The sequence below is a fragment of the Colletotrichum chrysophilum genome (genome assembly GCF_026319265.1).
Source record: "Colletotrichum chrysophilum strain AFK26 chromosome Unknown scaffold_34, whole genome shotgun sequence".
In the NCBI taxonomy this organism is placed as follows: Eukaryota; Fungi; Ascomycota; class Sordariomycetes; order Glomerellales; family Glomerellaceae; genus Colletotrichum; species Colletotrichum chrysophilum.
Window position 1 is genome coordinate 215587 of NW_026517321.1, and position 22958 is coordinate 238544.

At 55.0% G+C, this 22958-nt stretch overlaps 6 protein-coding genes and 1 non-coding gene across 7 annotated transcripts; 4 read left to right on the top strand and 3 right to left on the bottom strand.

Annotated features, from left to right (window-relative positions):
• Positions 1–749: 749 nt before the first annotated feature.
• Positions 750–1589, top strand: COL26b_005191 (uncharacterized protein; the record flags this gene model as incomplete). The annotated part of the gene is made up of 1 exon (XM_053178047.1): positions 750–1589. The coding sequence occupies one exon, from the start codon at positions 750–752 to the stop codon at positions 1587–1589; it is 840 nt and encodes a 279-aa protein (XP_053038006.1).
• Positions 1590–1644: 55 nt separating this feature from the next.
• COL26b_005192 (uncharacterized protein) lies at positions 1645–2669 on the bottom strand (the record flags this gene model as incomplete). Its single annotated transcript, XM_053178048.1, has 2 exons — positions 1645–2451; positions 2559–2669. The coding sequence occupies 2 exons, from the start codon at positions 2667–2669 to the stop codon at positions 1645–1647; spliced, it is 918 nt and encodes a 305-aa protein (XP_053038007.1).
• Positions 2670–3096: 427 nt separating this feature from the next.
• Positions 3097–4281, top strand: RPL5 (60S ribosomal protein L5; the record flags this gene model as incomplete). The annotated part of the gene is made up of 3 exons (XM_053178049.1): positions 3097–3099; positions 3319–3356; positions 3423–4281. The coding sequence occupies 3 exons, from the start codon at positions 3097–3099 to the stop codon at positions 4279–4281; spliced, it is 900 nt and encodes a 299-aa protein (XP_053038008.1).
• A 4108-nt stretch (positions 4282–8389) lies between these two features.
• COL26b_005194 (uncharacterized protein) lies at positions 8390–11936 on the top strand (the record flags this gene model as incomplete). Its single annotated transcript, XM_053178050.1, has 2 exons — positions 8390–10491; positions 10541–11936. 2 exons carry the CDS (start codon positions 8390–8392, stop codon positions 11934–11936), a joined length of 3498 nt encoding a protein of 1165 aa, XP_053038009.1.
• A 1262-nt stretch (positions 11937–13198) lies between these two features.
• On the bottom strand, positions 13199–15220 carry COL26b_005195 (uncharacterized protein; the record flags this gene model as incomplete). Its single annotated transcript, XM_053178051.1, has 1 exon — positions 13199–15220. One exon carries the CDS (start codon positions 15218–15220, stop codon positions 13199–13201), a length of 2022 nt encoding a protein of 673 aa, XP_053038010.1.
• A 3755-nt stretch (positions 15221–18975) lies between these two features.
• Positions 18976–19062, bottom strand: COL26b_005196. The gene has a single exon. It is a non-coding gene; the product is annotated as a tRNA-Glu (tRNA).
• A 2337-nt stretch (positions 19063–21399) lies between these two features.
• On the top strand, positions 21400–21636 carry COL26b_005197 (uncharacterized protein; the record flags this gene model as incomplete). Its single annotated transcript, XM_053178052.1, has 1 exon — positions 21400–21636. The coding sequence occupies one exon, from the start codon at positions 21400–21402 to the stop codon at positions 21634–21636; it is 237 nt and encodes a 78-aa protein (XP_053038011.1).
• Between the last annotated feature and the right edge of the window lie 1322 nt (positions 21637–22958).

Sequence of the window (22958 nt, forward strand, 5' to 3'; positions counted from 1 at the left end):
GGTCTTGAGCTATAAAAAAGCAGTCAACCTTCGCAGAAACTCAATCCATATCTGGAAAGAAAGAGTCGATCACAAATTTCACGAGAGAGAACAGGAATGCCTTGTTGGCGTGATGCGAACTTGGGTAGCGTTGGTGTCGGATAAGTGGCGAGCATCGATACGGATGGCGCAGACTCAAGTGGGCAAATCAAAGTCTTGCATTGTAATAATTGTGCTTTTCGCGTGCTCCGATATCCCTCAACCTTCAGTAGACGATGTTGTCGTGCGTTTCAATGGCCCTATTTCTTCTTGCTTAGCTCAATGTTCTCGCGAATAGTCAACACTGAAAAGCAGCAGCACTCATTACTGACACTCATACAATCAATGATGCGACCCAGCCAGATCAGTGCGACCATTCATGTCAGGCTATGAACTTCTTCTCCAAATCGATAAAATCTAGGCGATGGAAATCCCGGCCGAGTACCGATTGACTTATGTCACATCCGGTGAGAGAGAGTAAACTGGTGAAGTAAGAACGCGTACACACAGATGCAAGTGTGCAGATCGTTAGATCGTGCGCCGGTGTAAGGCGCGTTTGAACAGTAATCCGGACTTTAAGGAGATAAAATCGATCTAGTGGCCACTGACATCACTGCTCCGCACCGGCTCAACAGTTTCGAGAATTTACAAAACAGTCGACTCTCGGACTGGCCATCGACTTGGAATCCACAATATTCAAGGAAAACTTATGCCTTGTGTTATCGCACAGCATGGACTTCGGATCCGAAACACAGGCCGCTTCTTCAAAGCGCATGTACACTGCGCGGGCCGACAACTATGAAAACTCATTTCATCCCGACTACACCAAGCGCTTCATGGCGCTCGCCGACGTCCAGCCGGGCGAGCGAGTTCTGATACTGGCTTGCGGTACCGGGCTTGAAATATTCATTGCTGCGGAGCAAGTGGGAGAAGAGGGCGAGATTGTCGGCGTTGATATCACAGACGCAATGTTGGCCAAGGCAAAAGAGAAGAAAGAGCGTCTCAAGCCAAAAGCGGACATACACTTGTTCAACCACGACATAACGGACCTGGACGGGTTGATAGAACTCAAGGACAAGAAGTTCGACGTCATCATGTGCTCCAACGCATTTGTTCTGCTCGACAATCAAGAGCAGGTTGTCGCTTCGTGGAGGAAATACCTGAAGCCTGGTGGGCGGGTGCAGGTTGACATCACCCACGAGAACAACCTCAAGATCGGGCTTTTGCTAGAGCGCGCGGCGAATAGACTGGGAACCAGATTCCCTAGTAACAGGACGTGGATAAAGGATAGGAACTCATTCAAGAAGATCCTGGAGAAGGCCGGCTATACGGTGGAAAAGATCGAGTTGATGGACAAACTAACTGGTCAGGGTAGCACGTTCTACGGCATGGACCAAATTGACGAGCAATTTGACGGGATTATCAGCACGCCGTTGACAATCAATATGGCGAGGGACGAATTCAAGAACAAAGCCAGAGCACTGTTTCGGGAAGAATGGGAAAAGGATGCTGTCGATGGCAAAATTGAGAACGTCGATGCCCTGTATGTCTATGTAGCCCGGAATATGTAGGTCGTAAGGCTCTGTTAGTCTAATGCGAAACATGGAGATGTAATGTAATACATGTTTACAACTTAGCCTTGCCGCTTCCTTTCAGGTTTGGTTTAACAGGGACCTTTGGGTGATCTCCTTCTAACGCCAGACCCGTAGCCTTCTCAAGCTCTTCAACAGCCTCATATGTCCTGCCAAGGTGGACCTTGATGGTTCCAAACCCCTGCTTCTTAGCCTCCTTGAGGTTCTCGCCTATGTCATCGAGGAAGAGAATATCGTCTGGCTTGACCCCATCGGCCCAGCCCAAGGCCCGGCCTCTCTCGGAGTCTGCGTTCTTGATCGCATACTCATTGACAGTCTTCACAGCAAGTTGATATATCCTCGGGTCAGGTTTTCGAAGGCCGACATGCGCTGACGAAATGAAGACGTCAAAGAGACTGCGGACAGGGTGATCGAGAAAGTCCTTCGTCCATAATTTGTGCCCTTCCGGGAAGACGACGGTGTTGCTTAGAGCGGCAAGAATGTATTTACCGCTGGCTTTCAGATTCTTCAACGCTGGGTACATCCATGGATCCGGGGGGATCGAGTTGGTCATCATGGTGTTGAATAAATACTCTCCATCAATGTCTGGCACAGTCGGGACCTCCTTTGATAATGATGGGTTCTTGACTTGCTGTGCAGTGTAAAATGCCACCCAACGACCTTGATCGTGAAGATCTTTGGTGAAACCTTCAAAGAAGGCCTTATCCATAGGGATTGAGCCCGTTTCCAGACGGTGCCAGAAACCGGTCGGGCTCGTCTTGGAGATGGAGTAGTTGACCCATCCTGGCGGGATGCCGAGACTGAGCTCGTAGTCGAGAATGGATTGGAAGGGCGAGACCACCTAGTGAGTGTCAGGTAAACCAATTGACCTCATCGCCATGCAGTCGCAATTCCAAGACCGCCGATGAGTGCGACGACTGAAGAGATGAGAGGGTCACTTACACACACCCCGCCAATGTCGAAGAGGAGGACCTTGGGCTGCTTGGATCCAGTCATGCTGTCTACGGCTTCAAGCACATGATCAACAAAGAAGGTGCCTGATCCCTCGAAGGACTCCATGTTATTGAGAAAGCGAGATGTGCACTATCTACTTGTACCACGACTCAGCGCGTCGCTCTGGAGGCGGAGACGGTTGATCGGGGCCGAAACCTGGGGGAAGCTCGACCCCCACCTCGGTGACAATTCCCGTGGACCTCGGCAGTAGCACCAAATTGACAATCCACTACGGACTCCCTGCTAGCGGGTCTCTCCACGTGACTCGTGACTGACCAAAGTCCGCCGGTCCCGTGACTCGTCCCCGACCAGCTTCGCAGACGACCGGCAGGCGCGATTGGTAGTGGGGCACTGGCTAGGGCTGCCAAAAATCGCCCACACAAATTTATCACGGAAGGAAGGTCTAGAAAGTTTCCCTTCGATCGACAACCCACGACAACACCAAAAATCGACAATTAGCTGAGCCAACCGCCCGCCAGCCAATACCGTCAAGATGGTAAGTTGAGACAACTCACACCATTTCTTCGATATCGAAGCGAAGACGACTACGACTACACTTTGCCACAATGTATTTTGATGAAAATCAAATGAATTTGGCATGGCCCTAGCTGCAGGCAGAAATGTCTCTTGGGGAAAGGAGTCAAAGCAAGATGCTTCGGATCGAGGGCCAAATCTGAAGCGCAAATTGCTGACTCGGGATTTTCAATCGTGACAGGCCTTCCACAAGTTGGTGAAGAACAGCGCGTACTACAGGTTAGTTCTCAATTGGCATTCGCGACAAATTGTGCGCACAATGTACTGACCCGAACCTCGCAACAGCCGCTTCCAGACCAAGTACAAGCGCAGACAGCAGGGCAAGACCGACTACTATGCCCGTAAGCGTCTGATCACCCAGGCCAAGAACAAGTACGGTGCCCCCAAGTACCGTCTTGTGGTCCGCTTCACCAACCGCGACATCATCATGCAAATCGTCACCTCCGAGATCTCTGGTGACAAGGTCTTCGTCGCCGCCTACGCCCACGAGCTTCCCGCCTACGGCATCACCCACGGTCTTACCAACTGGGCTGCCGCCTACGCCACCGGTCTCCTGATCGCCCGCCGTGCCCTCTCCAAGCTCGGCATCGACAAGGACTTCACTGGTGTCGAGGAGGCCGATGGTGAGTACACCCTCACCGAGGCGGTCGAGACCGACGATGGTGAGCGCCGCCCCTTCAAGGCCTTCCTTGACGTCGGTCTTCACCGCACCTCCACCGGTGCCCGTGTCTTCGGCGCCATGAAGGGTGCCTCTGACGGTGGCATCTTCGTCCCCCACTCCGAGAAGCGTTTCCCTGGTTACGACATCGAGACCAAGGAGCTCGACGCCGAGACCCTGAAGAACTACATCTTCGGTGGCCACGTTGCCGAGTACATGGAGACCCTCGCCGACGACGACGAGGAGCGCTTCAAGTCCCAGTTCCAGCAGTACATTGACGACGACGTCGAGGCTGACGGCCTTGAGGACCTCTACACCGAGGCCCACGCCGCCATCCGCGCCGACCCCTGGAAGAAGCCCGAGGGCTCCAAGAAGACCAAGGAGGAGTGGAAGGCTGAGTCCAAGAAGTTCAAGGTCCAGCGCCTGACCAAGCAGGAGAAGGAGGAGCGCGTCAAGCAGCGCATCGCCGAGCTCCGTGAGGAGTAAGCTTGTTGTATCTAGCGGTTAAAAATCCATTCACGCGTGGGGACATCAGGGCATTTTGACGTTTTGGCATGACTTTTTTCTCAAGTCTCTCGGAGTTATGAGGCAAACAAAATCCGGAAGGGGATTATGATGGGTCAAGGGAAAGGAACTCTAACACAATTCAATGAGAATATCCCAAATGCCATACGTCAACCATTGAAGTCGATATAAAAACGAACAACAGCGTGAGACATGAACCGTGGCTAACCGACTTGGCTACCGTAGTGGTGTGTGTGCCGGCCACAACGACGGTGCGACGGCGAATGCTTGAATCCTCGCTAAGGCATCCCAAGGCATGGTGGTTGACCGGCGGCCTAGCTTGGTCTGATCGGACCTGGCTGGGCTTCGAGGAGGTTGCACCGAGACGAGGTTTAGGCGTGTGCTGAGGCCAAGACCAGGGCACGAGACCCCGCATAGGAGCACCAATGATATCAGATCACGCCAGGGAAATGGTGAAAAATGACGATCTAGGTCGAGAATCAAGAGATGGCATCTGCGGGGTTTTTTTTTTTCTCTCTGTTCCCTGCCTCACAACTTCCGGGGTCGGAGGGCACCGGAATGGCACCAGCGGCAATGGTTCAATATCGTGCTTTTAGCCTTATGGATCTGGCGGGGGCTGGCGGTCGATGATGTCGGAATGGCCAGTTAAAGGACGATTGAAACCGAGTGCCTTCAGGCTTGTGTCTCGCCTAACCCCCTTGGACGCGATGCTGCTACTGCAAGGCAGAGGAGTGATGCGAAGGGGTTGAGAGGGCCAGGCCCACAAAGTGTCCGAAAAGCGTTGATGGCGACATGAGGTAAAAGAGAGGGTCCGCGGCATGTGAGTTGCTCGATTTGAGGGATTGAGAGGCCAAATGGTTGCACAACAAGGCACATCTCGTCAGTTCGCGCGCGGGAATTACGGGATGGACGGAGGGTACGGCGGCGGCGGGGTGGAGGGACCCAGGAAACGGTTTTCCCACCAAGCCCCGAAGCACATCATCTCATGGAGCGAAAAGAGGAAAGGCGTCTGTGTCTGTTGGGTTGTCTTCGGGGCAATTGTGCGAAGAGCCATTGGCATTGCTGCAGAACGAGAGAAGAGAGCCCACCGAGAGAAGAGAGCCCACCGTCCCCTACCCTTCCCGGGCGACTTGCAGGGTTGATGGTGGATGATCCAATTGTTTTTTTTCTGGCGGTGTCCGGCCGTCTTCTTTTAGAAGGGAGGGGGACACCGCTGGATGGGAGCAGGGGAGACCCTCAAGGGCCAACCGCGATGTCCGCTTCTCAGGAAGCGAGGCGGCCCCCGTGATCTCGCGATGCTCAGGGGGCGGTCAGTCAGTCGACCAGAGACTCCGAGTCGAATGTAAAGTGGCCCATGTGCATTTGTACGGGATTGAGTTACCTTAGTCGCAGACAGCAAGTCGTTATCCAGGGACCGGTTCTTTGTCAGTTAATGCAAACGTGGAGAGGCATCTGGACCCTGAATCGCCCTCGCCCGCAAGGCGCCGCCATGGCCAGCGGAGGGCTCAGCTACAGCTGCAATGGGCAAGTGCGAACTCTGTTTGTACAGCAGAAATTCGTTGGAGGCTTGTTGCATGCTTGTTGGCAGCGTGGCGGCGTGTCGTGCCTCAGGACTGGAACCCAGAGGCGAGCCTCGAGGACGGCGTGAGACGAGATCAAGGCTGGGAGAGGCGTAGCGGGCTGTAAGGCAGAGGAAGCTAAGACATGTAGGGCGAGTGTAGGTTGGACGAGGAGGATAGATTAATAAGAGCCTTGCTTCTTTGAGATCATCCACGTCTCGCGACCTGAGGTGTTGTAAGGTGACAGTGCAGTAGCGTGCGGTTCTAGTGATAGGTTGCATTCTGCAAGACGGCCGGAGACGGGGACCGATGCGGATGAGCCCAGACCTTGGGTACGATTCGGTGCCTCTGGTGAGTGTGAGACGAAGCACAGCGTCGCTGTCTTCGACTCGAGGATGCGAGGATGCGAGTCGTCAAGACAGCACAAGTTGGAGGAGGGGTTCGTCCGCTTCTTGGAAATGATTGCCCTCCACTGACTGAGCATTGGCACTGGCACTGGCACTGGCACTGGCACTGGCGGCGGCAGCAGGTGAGCGGTCATACCCACGGTCCACGGCTTTTCTGACGTTGCCAAACCCCGCTGGGCAGTGGGGGCGAACGGCAGTGTCGTCCAACCAGAAGACGGTGGAAGCAATCCACTGGCCACCTGTTGACGGCAGCTCAGCGGAGGGTCCACGGGTCACCTACAGGTAGGTAGGTAGGTAGGTACAGGCTAGGACCTGGAGGAGCCCGGAGTACCTAAGGACCACCAGCCAATGCCTGCCATCCAACCGTCGCTCTCGCTGTCGCCGGTGTTTTCTCGCCGTGTGCTAGAGACTTTGGGGGGCAGTAGCGTTGGCGGTGCTGCGAGCGCTAGCTGCAACCTCCGGATCGCGCCCAGCTCGATCTAGGTCTATTAGACATCCAATGCGTTGCTACTGTAAGCGGGAGGCGATCTGGCTTGTCGCCTCAGCCGGAGGGCGGCTCACGTCAGTTGCTCCTAAAGCTGGGAGTGAAGACGGCTTTGTGTCAATCCCGTCCAGTAGCTTCAGGAGCGTACCCAAAGTAGACAGGGAAAGGATGGAGAGTGCCGGACGGGCGAAGAAGCAGAAGAAGAAAAGAAGGGAGAAAAAGTGGCCGATGTTATGGCATGATCAAGTCCGTCCGATGGTGGTGTTGCCGCGGGACTTCCCACCGGGCCAGGACCAGCATCTGTCAGCCGGATTGACATGAGGATTTTGATTACCATAATCGGAGTAATAAGTAATTAAAGGAGCCCAAGGCATCCGGTGAAATGTTATGTTTTGCGAGCGAGCATGCCCGGTGCCGACGAGAGCTTATTCGCAAGTCTCAGTGCCGTCCGTGATTGTGCGAGAATAAGGCTCGCAGGACGAGTGAAAGCCAAGGCGTGCTGTCTCCAATCTGGGCCATGGCGCTGCCCATCTCCTGCCAATGACGAGATGCCTCTCCTCTAAAAAGGTTAATGAACCCCGCTAAAGCTGCCACGTCCGGCCTTTCCTTCCACGCATTAGAAGAAGTGAAGTGCCCGGAATACTGCTGAGGTGCGTACCTATTCGTACCTTGTTGGAGTGCAGTACCTGACGGACGCCGCAAGGAATCCATCAATCCACGCCAGGGAAGACGAGCTGAAGGGAAACGATACGCAGACGCAGACACAGACAACAACACGTCTCGCGGTGGTGCTTCCCTCCTCCATCCCAGTGCCTCCTTCCTTCCTTGCTTCCCTCCTCATCCTACCTACTCCTCCTCCTCCTCTTGCTGCTGCTGCTGCTGGCACTCCTGCCGTCCCGCATCTACGTACCGAGAGGAGAGAGCCACCACACCCATCCCGTCCCACGGTTCCCAGGGTCCGGGGATCAAGTGAATAACGAAGTACCCTCCACCTCCCGCCCTCTTTCGCATTCAGCAAAAAGTCACCCGCCCGCCGGGGCTGAACGCACCTCGTCTCTTCCATCACCTTCCTCTGTCTCCCCGAAAGTCAACCTCCACTGCTTCCTCCCTCCGGCGAACATCCTCCTCGCCTCCAGCCGGACGACCTCGTCTTCTTGGCCCGTTGCGGCCCTCCGTTCACCTCTACGCCTAGTCTTGATATCTTTGCGACATACAATATGGAGCAGGTTCATGGAGTAGATGTTAGCTGGATGACCCACGGCTCTCCAAAAGGTACGCAATCATGTCCCATCTGACCTCATTTTCCAGGGCAGTTGGTGCTTGCCCCCAGTCGCAAATCGCCCGCCCAGTCACCCAGTCACACTCGTCGCTCGCTGCTCGCCTATGCCAGGCCAGCCGCCCAGAGCCTACCGCGCCCGCATCCGCATCCCACCCAGCAGCCCAGTCGGCCCAGATAAGCAGCACCCGGCCTACGACCGCTTGCCACTGGATGCCGCATCTCTGGGTCTGGCGCCCGCTGCTTATATCCAAGAACCCGTCACTTCCCGCGACTTCTGCTCCTCATTCTCGCTCATCTTGTCTTTGAACCAAACATACAAACCTCCGGTTACTAATCCACAATGCGACTCACAGACAAGGCGCTGAAGCCTTCTACAGCACGGCGATCCTCGACATCCACCCCTCGAGAGATACCAACCCCTGCCTCTCCGACCGCCGGCCAGCCTCCCGTCAACGGCGACGGAAACACCAATGGCACGACGACAGACGCCACAAAAGGTTCAACAGAAGGCGCGAAGCCTATTCCTGTGGGACGTCCTCCCATAGGCAGAAGCCCGTCGAACGAGAAGTCGGGTCCCAACGGCACTCCGCCCACCCGCCGCAACTCGTGGTTTTCCAACATTTCTTCCAAGTTTTCCTCTTCTCCGAACAACAATAACGCGCAAGCGAACCAACAGCCCCAGAACACTCCCCCAAAGGACTCCGGTCCGGTGCCTCCGAAGGTGACTCCTGCGAAGAATGCAGTGCTCCCGCACGCTGCCAAGTACGATGGGGACCAGCCATACACACCAGCGCCTCCCGGCCGCGGCCAGGCTGGCTTCCTCGGAGTCTTTCGCCGATTGTCTTCCTCGGGCGGTGTTTTGGGACCAGGCGCGAAGGGCACCCACGGTTTGGTCGAGCGAAAGGTACTGAATGTTGACCGCAATCGCGAGCGCTGTCAGATTTCGGACTTGCATCAGGCGAAACTTCGAAGGGTCGCATTCAGCGTCGATGTTGAAATTGCGCCAATGCCAAAGTATGTCGATACGGATACGCCGGCGAAGAAGCCCCTTGAGAGGTCGAAGACCCGGAAAGTGACAGAAAAGGGTGAGGGTGAGGCGCTCAAGAACCCAAAGTCGCTCGAGGAACAAAAGGAGCGCGATGGAGTCATCCACGAAACAGGCGAGCCCGTACCCAAGGAGCCAGAAAGGGAAGGAACCGACTCGGCCCAGGAAAAGAAGGGCGGCGAAGTTACCACTGCAAACCCACCCACGGAAAACAAGGAGAAGGATACCAAGAAGAAGGAGAAGAAAAAGAAGAGCGAAGAGGAGAGGAAAGCTAGGAAAGAGAAGAAGAGGAAACAAGCCGAGGCCAATGGCACGATCCCAATGGAGATTCATGTCGACGACAGCGACTCTTCCAGCGAAGGCACGCCAGCTGCAACACCAAAGACAACAGCATCTCCCACGACAAACCCGGTTAGGATATACCGGCGCTGTTGCCAGTTGAGAGAAACGCCCATCCTTAAGAAGATCACTGAGCAGCTGAGCAGCCCTTCAAATTGCTCATCCGACATCGGCATGGTGCAAAAGCTGGATCTCACAGGCTACTGGCTCCAGCTGCCAGACCTCGTCACTTTGGGAGACTATCTAGCCGTCGTCCCGGTCAAGGAGCTCATTTTGGAGAACTGTGGCCTTTCAGACGAGGGATTGAGAGTCATCCTCGCCGGCCTGCTGGCTACAAAGAAGCCCGAATCTAGGCGGCGGAAGCACACCCAACCTGATGGCCTCACAATCCAGGGAGGATTCGTCGAACGCCTTGTTCTCAAGAACAATAAGATCGGACCCGAAGGCTGGAAGCATATTTGCCTCTTCATCTACCTCTGCCGAACGCTCAAATCTCTCGATGTATCCACCATCCCCTTTCCTCGACCCCCGGCATCAACTCAAAACGGAAATGGTCACAGTCATCACTTGCTGCGGCATTCCAATGATGAGCGACCCCAGAACATCGCAGCAACACTCTTCTCCAAGGCTATTGGTGAAAGATTGGCTGGGTCCACACTTGAGCTCGTCAATTTAGGAGAGACCAACCTGAATTCGGATGACCTTGGAGTGATAATCGATGGTATCAACCAGTGTGGCGTCAAACGTCTGGGCCTTGCTCACAACAATATTGATGATAAGGGCCTGCAACACGTTGCCAGATACCTCTCCCAGAGCTTTTGCGAGGGCCTGGATCTTGGCGGCAATGATCTCCGAGGTCACATGGACGTGATTGCGAACGCGATCTCAGAAAAGGATTCTTTGTGGGCACTCAGTCTGGCTGAATGCAATCTGAAGCCCGGTTCACTTTGCAAAATCTTCCCCGCGCTTGCGCAGCTCAAGGACTTTCGCTTTATCGACCTTTCTCACAATCGGGATCTGTGCAAATCTGATCCCAGTGCTATTGGTCTCTTGCGCAAGTAAGTCGTGTCCACTCAACCATGGCTGATAATTACTAACAATCTCCAGATACATACCGAAGCTCAATGGCTTGCGTCGCATCCACCTAGCCGATGTTGCCATGACTTCTGAGCAGGCAATCGCTCTCACAGAGATCCTTCCCGAGGCGAAGCTACTAGCACACATTAGTTTCCTTGAGAATCCAGAGTTGGTCAAGCTTACGGATGCCAAGACTGAGGAGACTCAGGAAGAAGCATGCGCCTTGTATGCATCCTTCTTGGCTGCCACACGAGTCTCCAAGTCGATCGTGTGTGTCGACATTGATCCTCCTAGCGACAACTCTGGCGAGATTGTCAAGGCTTTGGCCAAACAGGTTGTGGCATATTGCTTGCGGAACATGGATCGCTTCCCCATGGGAGACATCAGCAATGTTATATCCACGGTTCTGGCCGAGACTCAAGGGCCTCAACCTGGTGGCCCAATTCCTCCTTACCCCGATGTGCTTGCACACTTGGTTGGCCACGACGTGCTGAGAGACGATTCCTCAGACAACGAGTCGGCCCCGGATGATGACTACGTCATCGGTGGAACGGGAGTTGTCAAGGCCCTTACGTGCTGCCTGAAGAACAGAGGAGATGAGTCGAGAAGACAGTCTGGCGAGTTCATCCGAGACTTTGAAGATGGCGTGCCAGTGCCGGCAAGCCCTCGACCGAAGCTTCCTCCTGGAAAGGCCAAAGACATGTCGAAGCATCTCCTTGCAAGCGCTCGCAAGATTCGCCAGCGATTGCAGCCTGCCTTGTCAAAGGCTAGGGTCAACCCTGAAGAAGATGAACACAACTTGCGCAAGTTGATGTTCCTCGACACCACACTGGCCAATATTATCAAGCGATTCGAGGATGAGTTCCCCGACACTCGAGTGTCGACCGACGAAGCCTCGGAAAGCACAATGCCCAGCCAAAGCGATCGGCTGGGCACATCATTGTCCTCTACCGAAGACCCTGACCAAGGAACTATTCCTTCAGATCCCGAAGATGAGACTGGCTTGCAAGTCCGACCTGGTCTGCCGCGCACGAACTCTACGTTGTCGCATACGTCCAAGGCGCTCATTGAGGAAGAAGGCAGAATTCACAGAACTGGTCACAAGATTCGCTCCGGCATCATCAAGCCTGAATACTATGGCTTGCTCAGCGGCGTACTTGAGGTCGGCCTCGATCCCAAGCATACCGCCATGCTTCACCAGATGATCGAAGAGATTGATGACGCGGATTTGACTGAGAAGGTTGAGCAGAAGGGTATCATGCGCGTTTTCCACGAGGACCGCGATCAAGTCCGTGAAGGACTGCGGGCATTGGATCCTTTGCATTGGGATCGCTTCGTCGAGAGTCAGGAGAAAGCAAGGGGGAACGTCAAGTCGAGCATATCGAATGCAGTCAAGCCGGCCGACGAGGTTGCTGTTGAGGACTGAGCTTGAAGCGACGTCGTCGCCCAACACTATGAGCGGTATTTCACGCATTTTGTACGAATAATTTGCTTTACATGAATTGTTGGATGGGGGACTTTCGAAACAGCAAGAAGCAAGCATAGGCGTACCGCGAGAAGGGACTTCATCGCACAGAACTTTTTCTTTTTTCCTTCTACCATTTTCCCCTTCTTCCCGCGGAAGACTTTGCGGACACAACACGTCCATTTTTCTGATACCAATAGCTCGGGAACCAGTGGATAGATCTGCCAACCCCCCGTGACAAAAGTTGCATCTAGGCAGACGAGGGAAACAAATGACGAGACGGGACACAGTCGCTACTGGAACTCCTGTATTGTACACTAGTACCTCCCTAGCGAAATCATCGCACATTTTCGCCCTCTTGAGGGCGAGGAGGCCGCCGGGTTATGACGCGCCGAAATCGTTCTGATTGTGTGATATGACGTGTATTCTCTCTCTCGATGTTTTTTCTCTTGCCTGCATCTCGTTGACACGGGTGCTCAGGATTTTCTTCTCAAGTTTGAGAGACGGGGTTGAAGAACAACGTCCAGGAAGGTCGCAGTAATTGGGCTTCTTGTCTTCGCACAAGATACAGCCACATTTTTGGCGGCTATAGTGTGTAACCAGGAAACGCTCGTTCCCGCATTCACTCCGCCGGCACGCATCAGATGCATACATAGGTTTGATGCTTAAAAGGTGTAGAAATCACATTTTGACATTGAAGCTCCGATTGAAACTCTCATCGCCACATCCAGCGGCGGCATCTGTACGTGTTTGTCCTTCCCGTCCTTCGTTGGTCGTTTCCCGTTTCCCAAACCAAAACACTAGGGTATAAGCTACTACAATGATCCGACCCATCCCAAATCCGCACGTAACAAACATCTCCTTTTTTTCCCATCTCTATTTCCGACCAAACTACTCCTTCTCTTAAGTGGTTGTCGCCGTACCGTCGCGTTCATGCGTGAAACCCCATCCCCGATTAACACCATTAAAATGCATGCATACTTTTCCCACCTGAAAAACCGACTCGCCACTCCGTGTTTTTGGTTTGCGATGCAGAAAGAGGAGTGGTCCAGTCATCCTAATAGATGAACCCACTGGAACCGAAAAAATATGTACAGCCGAATAGAAACAACAATAGACAATGATGTATGATGATAGATGCCGGCCTCCCCAAAAAGGGGGAAGGAGAACAGAAAAAAAGCAAACGAGAAATAAATCATGAACAAGCGTGTGTGTGTGTCCTGTTAAGCATAGCTCCTGACAGGATTGAGAACAGTGACGGGCAAACTCGAAAACGTCGCGTGCCCGACGTTCGTTCCCTCGCCCTCAGCGACGACACCCCAGGCAACCTCGCGGCAGGCGGCGCCAACGTCGCCGGGGGAGCGGTGGCACCTGGCGCTGATGACGGCGGAGCAGCTCCCTCCCTTGAGGACGAGTGGGTTGCCGGACGGGTCGCCGTCGACCCGCGTGGGCGTGGGATCCGCGCGGCGGAGACCGAGACCGAGGACGAGGCCCGCGATGATGACGAGGAGCGCGAGGAGGGCCAGGAGCCCGACGCCGCTGAAACCGACGCCGTTGATGGGGGCGGGGAAGTCTGCGTCCTTGGCGGCGGGGAGGGAGTCGACGGAGATCATCACTACCGACTGGCTGAGGACGAAGCCTGCGGCGGCGAAGAGGACGAGGAGGAGCCAGGAGAAGGGGCGCGGTAGGGTGAGGTAGAGGCTTGTTGTTTGCGCGCCGAGGGGTCGGCCGGAGCTGACGCGGAGGGGGAGGGTCAGGCCGGGGAGGGCGTACTGGCTCAGCTCGTGCGAGAGGAAGTAGGAGGACAGGAGGATGTTGGTGGTGAGGTAGAGGACGGCGAGGAGGAGGTGAGGAAGAGCCGCGACGAGGGCGAAGCCTGCGCGGGCGGCTCCATTTGGGAGAATGTACAACTGATGTTCCGGAGCGTGGCCGAAGGCGCTGAGACTGGCTGATGTATCTTGGCTCAATGAAATCGCCAGCGCCGCGGCGGCAAGGCCTGTAGGCGCGGCCCAGGTGAGGAACCAGGCAGCCCAGAGGGAGAGGCTGGGGGTCTGGAACCAGAAATGTTCCTTGGAAGTCCAGTACTTGGCTTCATTGTAGCCCCAGCGGCCTTGGGTGACGTCCTTCTTGTCGAGGAGACAGGAGGCTTTGGTGGTGTGGTCTGGGTGGGTGATGAAGGATGCGAGGGCATCGCCGAGCGTCACGAGAGGCTCGAAGCCGGTGAAGAAGTACACCGCGCCAATGGCAGAGACGGAGACGAGGTTGAGGATTGCAATGACGCCAAGCAGGGAGCCGTTGAGGATTACTGAGCAAGATTCGCGTGACTCGGGCCGGGCGAGGCAGTACTCGGCGGTTGTGTCGTTGATCTTGATGGAGGAAGGGTTCGTCGGGTCAACGAATTGAGAGAGCGAGGAGCCTGATTTCGCCGTCTGGACGAGGGAGTTGCTGGTTGAGGCAGAATCCGTGACCAGCAATACGGCGCTGAAGTCGCCCTGGTACACACCTCCGAATTCGTTCAGACAGTCGGCAATGGTGAGATTCGTCAGGTTGTTCTGGGATGCCTGGGTCTGCAGGGTCAGGATGTCGGATCTCAAGAGTCCGCCGGCGTTCGTCGCAGATGCATTGCTGAACTGGCCGGAGGAAAGGAAGCTCGGGGTGACGAAAAGGATTTGGTGGGCGAATCCCGGCATTGTTGTAAAGATTACAGCATTATATCTAATGACGGTCAGCACACGTACTTGAAAGTAAACCATAGTTATGACGGACATTACTTGGGTGCTGACGGCCGCCATCATAATGATGACCGCCATGACAACCCTGGGTTTGGAAATGAAACGCAGGTTCCTAAAGGAAGGAACGCCAATGTGGAGCCAACGATGCTCCTCGTGAGCCATTTCGACCTCGGTGCATGTCGGGCTGCTAAGTACTTGAAAGACGTAGTTGGCTGTCGCGAGAAGGATGATGACGATGACGTTGATGGCCACGGAGAGTCCGATCTTGATCTCATCTGCCTTGGAGCAGGATCCTTCGTACACTCTGCTCTCTCCCCGGACCATTCCGACAACTACCAGCGCCAGGACCAGGCAGACGATGGCGACAATGAGGATGATGAAGCCAATGACGATGTTCACTGCGATGCCGGCCCTCCACCCCGACTTCATTCTGCTGAAAGTACCCTGGCCGCCGCGCTTCCCTCCTGGAGGCATCATCCGCTCCAGATCTTCGCTCGCTGACGCTGTCGACATGCTGTGTGTTGTCGCCTCATCGTAGAATCCTTCTCCTTGATAGCGTTCCGCCGCTTGTGCTGCCAGTTCGCCCCCTTCCGTCTGTCTCTTTTTCTCCTCCCTTTTCCTTGCCATGGTCTCTGGTGTTTCTCCTCTGATGTAGTTGACGATATAGTCAGGAACGATATTTTCGAGAATTGTTGCTGTGGAACTACGCTTGCCCGGAGCCCATGTTGCCCTCCTCGGTGGCTCCCGCTCCCGCTCCAACGGAAAACTTGGCCCTAGACTCGGCCCTGGAAAGCTTCCTGTGAAGCCGGTGAACGGCCTTGATGAGGCGACGTCGGACGCGGAACTCTGATGGCGGAGAAAAGGCCATTGCACCGTTTGTCTGCTGACTGTGCTCTGCCGTTGCTCCTGTTCGGTGAGTTCTCTGATCTCTTGGTGTGGGACTCTATGCTGCATGTAAGTCCGCATTCAAGGTTTTAGGCCGCATCTGTCAGTAGTAGACTGTACCTTTCTACTCTCTCGACTTGCCCTTCCTCGTCCCAAGTATATCTGTAGGACGGCCCATGATCTCGTGGTGGAATTACAACCTCCATGACCTCGCGGAGGAGCGCAGCGCAGATAGTTGTGCGCGGCAGTTCGACATGAAGGGATTAAAAAGAAGAAAAATTGAGGGTGGATATGAATATGGGTAAAGAGGGGGGAAACTGTCTGATCAGGTCGATCAGTGCGGTCGGTACAAGACGACAGAAGCAAGAGCCGAAGGAGTGAAGGCACTTGCAGCTTTCGTCTCGTCTAGAAAAGAGACAAAACAGAATAGAGTTTTAGAGTGACGTGCAGCTGACACGTTTGGTGAAGGAGACGGAAGAGGGAGAAAAAGGCACCCATGGCCGAGCGCCAGGGTTTGCGATCGTCTTGTATATGTCGGAGGGCTCGTCCGTCCGACCTTTTCTCATACGGCGGGCCTTGGTGCGATTGCGGGAGAGGCGGCCCTGACAAGGGCACAACGCAGGTGGATGGGGAGCCACCGATTATTGGACTAAAGCCCATGGCAGATCATGAACAGGGAATGGTCCTTGTCACTGGGGGGACTTGAGACTCGCAAGGTCAAGCGGATGTGCAGACAAGAGGGGCCCGAGTGTGGTGGTGGTGGTGAGCCGCAGCGCCATCGAGGATGACCGCTTCAAGGCGAACGATGATGGAGGGGTGAGCAAGGGGGATTAGGAAGGGGGCTGACGACGTTCGGGACATGACGAGGAATCAAGGATGTTGGCGGCAGACGCTTGGAGATGCAAGATGAGATGGCATTCTGGTCGCGGCGAACGACTCGAGCCAAAGGCTTCCTTTCCGGCCGGTTGGATTGGATGACAAGAGGGCCGGTGCCCGATCGTTGACCGTGCAGGAACATAGGGGTGGCTTAGCTTTGATGAGCTCTTGTCAGAGTTTCTAGCCTCTGAGTCGAGGGCGAGTCAAATATCAGATAACTGGGGGACGAGGAGGGACGGGCCATGGATGATGGGAGGAGGAAGGCATTGAGATCTTTGACATGTCTGTCCATGTTCTTCCGTTTAGGGATTCCATCCGTATGGCCTCAAGTGCCCAACGCATGAAGAACAGAATCCGAAGATCGGTTGTTGAGAAGGAGGCTTCTGTCACCGACCATGACAATTCGGTGACGGTCCGCTTGGACGTTGCTTCTCCGGAGACGCAATCTGCCAGATGAGGGCTAGAGCAGGTCGGGCAATGGGTGAATGGTAGTTACCCAGCCGTGGCGTGGCAGAGGGGACGATCCGGGAGCTACTGCAGCGCTGGCGGCTTGGTGAGCGTCGATGGGGAGGCTCGAGGCCGGCTTTCTTCTTGCAGTGCTGCAGTTTCAGACGGGGGGCCTAGGTGAGATCACACTCGCGATTTGTGTTCCATAAAGGAATAGAACGATTCGAGTGCCGGCATGTCCTGTCCTGTCCTGGGGGAGGAGGGGTGAAAACGACATGGGACGTGGGAGTTGCAGGTGGAACGCACTCCAGTGTCGAACAGGGGTTTAAAGAGCCTGCCCGGGTCCACCCAACTGTCCAGGGCGAATTGCAGTGGGTGGCTAGCCTGTTACAGCCAGGGCCAATGAGAGGCGGCCATGCCACTATGCATTTTCCATCTTTAGAAGTCGAGCCCAAGACTTACCTCACCAACCTTGCCTACCTACCTCTGAGGCGTCTTACAGGAACCTGCACCTCCGGAATCCAACATGCCTCTGCAGTCCATCTAGCCTTGCAGCTCCATGTCATTCATGATGATCTCTGTTGCCTAGAATCCGCCCACAAACATGCAATGCCCCCAAGCCAATCGACCACTGCTGACGAGACGACGATCAAGCACGCCAACCAACACACACAAGGGGGACGGGGATGGTGCTCCTTCCCCTGCCCCCTTCCCTCGGATTCAAGCCTCCTTGCCCGCCCTGAAGCATGACCACCACCACTCTTGGCACTGCGAAGCAAACCTCATCGACCGTTCATGCGAAGACCTAGAATCACCAGAAGCCCTGCCCTCAGCCATTCGGTCATCCCTACTGTCCATCCCTCTCGACCCCGCCCCCTTTCAACCTCGTGGTCTTCAACCGGGGATGTGAAGGCGAGCGAGCACCACTCACACTTTCATGCGCCGGCACCGCCATCCCAGGAGATCGGGGTTTGCCTGTTTCACGACCTCCGCCAGGGGTCGAAAGGCTGTGAAGATTAGGAAAAATACCCGTCGAACCATATGTTGGGCACTTATATGTGATTGCTGCCTCACCCATCCCGGCCAGAACTGTTCTGAAAGGCTTCTCTTTTCGGCCGGATGCCCACAGCTGAACTACGCATTGAGTCGAGGGCGGGAACGGTCATTAAACTCAACATCGGGGGTTCCCTTCCAACTCCAGCAGATCCGGAGCTGGACCCGTCAAGAGCTCCAATTCAATTAAAGAGCGTCGCGAACGCCAATACCGCAACCCGCGCTTTTCGCGCCATGTCGTAATCGCATAGAGTCGGACGGCTTCCCTTCGAACCCTCAAATCTCTTCTGGTCTCCGCCGCTGCCGCCATAAATCCACAGCATCGTTGACTCGGGGGGTTTTGGAGAGTGCAACTAAAAACTAAAAACCTAACCTTCAGGGCCCCTTTTGATGGAACGTCGGGGCAGCTCCGCCGCCGGATCTCGGGCACCTCGTTCGGCCTTCGCTCCTCGCATGTTGGGGATTTCGCCAGAGACACAGCACGCGTCGTGATGTGGCTATACTTGGCTGTCAAGACGTCAGAAAAGCTGACGACGACTCACAGTTGCAGCAGCTCCTGAAGACGACCCTATTAACGCCGCCAAGATCCAAAATGTTTCCGCCTGCTGCCGTCGCCTAAGCCTTGGAGAACTAGCGGCCGCCTTTTGAAACGACGGAACCGCCAACGGCGCAACGCGGGTTCATTTAAGATGAGCCCTGTCATAATAGTTGATGGCCTTCACCTTCAGCTGGTGACGGGCTTGGCTTACCTGAAATTGGCTGCTCAATGAGCTCATAGGGCCCCCCCACCGTAGTTATTCATTATTGTGCAAGTTTCGCGATCTAAATGTCAAAAGGCAGTGAACTTATGAAGGTAATGAATAAATACAGCAGTGAATCAAATTCGTGACAAGAGTCCAAGAGGCACACTATCAAGCAAAAGACATGATCCAATGCCATCAGGATACCAAGCAGCGATAGAAGACAGCAAAAGAGACAAAAAATGAAGCACCGCGCAAAAAACAGTGTTCCGAAACCGAGAATCGAACTCGGGGCTATGCCTAACCTCTCAAGTTCATGAGAGGGCATCATGTTGGCCACTACACCATATCGGAGTGGGTTGCAAGGTATTTCAAAATTTGCATTTACAAAGGCTGCAGCAAAGCTTGGAGCCCTACTGCGCCACACCAGCGGGGCTCCTTTCGGCAGGAGGAGCTCCTCCCCGCCAACCGCACCTCGATTCATACCTTAACTCGGGGTCAAATGTTAGATTGATGATGTCGTGAAAGGGCAGTTGCTGTGAACATAGTTTCGAGGGAAAGACCAGCTTATTGCGGCTACTTCCGTCCAGCCGAACTTGGATGGCAAAGCCCCTGCTGACATTTCCAAGACTCATCCTTCTTCCAGGCAGCATCGTCAGCCAGCGGAGTTTACGATCGAGCCCCCGGCCAACAGTCATCATTTATCATCAGCCTTGGGCACACGACAGGCCTGGAACTCTCGGTACGAACCAACAACGACAAGAAATCCACATAGAGTCCACCGCAGAAGCCTTACTGCATCAGTACCCCAGACAGCTCAATCACGCGGTTAAGCCTTCCGCAAGAGCCGAAGACCGAGAGACAGGCAGATGCAGCGGCCACTTGACAATCTGTCGTAAATCTGGCATCGTTGCGACCCCGCGTGCCCAGTCTCGGGGGGTTTACGAGGGAATGAGGGGACCGTCGGCAGCTCCAAACGGCACCGGCAGCATGCGAGCACAATGCAGACGTGAAGACAAGCAAGTTTGGATGGCCAGCGTCGTCTTGTCGAACCACCATCCGCATCATCGGTTCCTCACGGCTCGGAATGTGGAGCTCCACGGCGATTTTGTCCTCCTCTGAGCTGTGCCGAACGGTAGTCACCGGCCCATGTCGGAGCTCATGTGCAGCAGCAACAGAGACATGCGTACAGATATGGTGTCGTTGGCAGCTCCTCCTCTCCCTCAGAATCGTTCGGGAGTCGATGTCGGGCCAGCTTCGGATGGGGCTCCGACCCGAAGCGGAGCCTGCCCAAGAGGAACTTGGCCTTGAACGAGTTGGGAATCTGGGAGAAGTTGCCTTGGTCTTGATTCCGACCCTGGCCCACGAGCCGACAAGGCCCTGAAGATCACACGTTGTGGCTGGTGGATGCACCCCAACAGCCCAGTCCAGCTTCCTCATTCTCTGTCCAAAGCACGCAAGCAGTGACGTATCTCGTTCAGCCAGCCCCTCTCGTCTCAGTCAACTCAGCCGCGCTGTGTGCAGATTTGGGGGGACCATGATATTGCTCTGCTTGCAGCCATGCAAGGTATTGCGTATAATCGCGAGAGAGCAAACCCGCCATGAGCAGTTGAACAGGCCCTCAATCTGGTGAGATACGACGGCATCGTCGTCTCCGGAACAGCTAACAAACATTCCATGCCCACCCCCAACGCGAACTCCCCGCCGTAAACGAACGGGCCTAGATTGGGGCACAACACCACCTTGGCTGTCAAACTGCGTCCACCGGGCCTGGGCAAGTGGAGGGTGGGCGCCCGCGCGCGCCAAAAAAAGGTGAGCGTCAATCTGATGGAAAATGGTGTTCACAGTGTCAGCCCAGAGAAGACCCTTCCGGACCACCACGCCCACCCGTCCGTGGTGCCATTCAGCACAGCCACAGGCCTCAAATCGCACGTTTTCACTCCCACCTTCCTCCCTTTGCGTTGCTTACTTTGGGGGAGCCCCTATTCGCCAGCAGCCATCAATCTTGCTCTCTGGGCCTTCTCATTGGCGTATCTGGCCTGTGGCGTGGCTCCTCCCGGCTGCGGAGGTGTGATGGGGCGGAGGTGCGGCCAGCCGAACGGCGTGAGGTGCTCACACGCCTGCACAGTGAGCGAGTCACACACGCACGCCCGCCCCAATCTCCCCCATGCCGCACCTCGTCCGTTTTCCAGCTCTTTTGACGCCATTTTCGCATGTTTCGTGGTCCCCCGACCATTGATTTGGGTCGATTTGACAGCTGTGCAGCCACTGTTGTACTAATGTATCTGTAGATCTGGCCGGGGGTGCTCGAAGGGGGGGAACCAGCAGAAAAATACCCCTGGTATTGTTCGTCTGGTTGCCTGGCCTTATTGTCTTCTCCCCCAAATATAACCAGCACGTCTGCCCCCCTCATAACTCGACTGCCATCGTTCTGTTTCCCATTCGAACCTCCAAGGATTCTAATAATATCACTCACGTCTCAAAGATAAACAGCCCATTAACACGACTGCTCCCAAAGACGCGTGTTTGATACTCCACAACCAAGCTCATCCCACCTTGCTTCTGAAGCTCAGCCTCACTCGACTCTCTTATACAAAGCCACGACTGACTGGCGTCTCTCGTCCATCTCTGAGAGCCTGCTCTACAACCACCAAACACCCCGACAAATCTACTACAAACTACACCTTCACAATGTCGCCCACCTACACCATGTCCGCACACCTGTGCAAGCAGATCTACGCCTCCTGGCGCGAAACCCGTCCTTCGCCTTCCAACATGCCCTCTCCCGGCGTTCAGGCTCCCAACATGACCTCCTACTTCCCCCGCAGCCCGTCCCCGGAGAAGCGCTCCATGGACAGCGACCGCAGCGACGCTGGCGTGCCCATGTCAAGATCTCCCTCGAACTCCTCGTGGCGCGGCCCCAAGTAGATGAGCTGTGAGGCTCTTCAGCGCCGAGGGGAGCTCCGCCTCGTCACAGGCGACATGCCAAGGTCACCCTCATCAACTACACACATATAAACTACCACAACACACGTCGGTGACATTGCAACCAGCGTCGTACAACAACGGAATCCAGCAATGGGCACTTCGAATTACCAATACGCATTTACGGCTTTACGCATCGGACCGGGCACGGCGCATGGAGATACCATCTTGACCCCGACACACTTCACAACCCGTCACGCGACCAGCCGCCACGCGCCGTTTCAGTCACATCCCGCTCGTGATCAGCAACGACGTTACACAACCACAAAATCACCCAACGACCCGAGCCGCATTGGAGGGAGGAGCACACAGGAAATGAACGTCACCGGAGTCGCGGCGCAACAAATTCACAACTCAGATCAAAAAAATCATCATCGGTTTTCCGGGAAGCAAACGGGAGGAATCTTTTTGGGGATCGAACGGCAGCGAGCGGCCTTAGCACGCCATGAGGGTCGAAGCATGATCATCGCATCGAGTCCACTTTTCCTTCTCACTTACAACCAACCTTACGCAGGGGATGCTGCTGGTTGCCCCTCCCATTGTATCATTGGCGGGGGTGAATCGTTCGAGAGGCATGCAGGGCTACGACATCGTCTGAAGCCACTGCTGCCCATCGAATCATCCTTTTTGCTTGTTGAACCTACTTTTATTGTTTTTTTTTTTCCAATTTTCCCCTTTGGCAGATTTAAGCAAGGGCGCTCTACGAATAGGATACCCAACACGATTTTTTCATGTTCAAAAAGCAAATCTCCATTTACCGTTTCCTCTGCCGTGAATGCTGTCCGGTAAATGGTCCACAAGTGCCAAGTTTCTCCATCAAGTCCACCGACTCTTCTTCTCGACTCCTAGTGTAGCCAAACATCCAGGAAGCTGTCCATCAGCTCCACCCGTGACGCAAGATCGTCACATATGAAGAGCAACTTCCTCCCAGATTGAACACCACACAGGCGCAACAGGTCCGATACCGTCCACCCTTGAAGCAAGGCTTCCTGAGCAGGCTGGCGAAATGCTGCATGCACACAGCCGCAGAGACATCCACCTCCCCGGTCGCCGTCGCCGTCGCCCTCTCCGTCACCGCCGCCGTCCTCCGATGGATCCCTTCATCCACCCCCTTTAGGTCCCCGCCCCGCCGTCCAAGTCCGGAAGACGTGGGGAGGGAGTATCCCAGCTCACGACGGAAAATGCCATTAAACCCCCTGACACGGGATCCCGAAAGGACGAAAGGGGGGATTTTTCTAGAATTTTTTAGGGTTCAATGTAGCGAT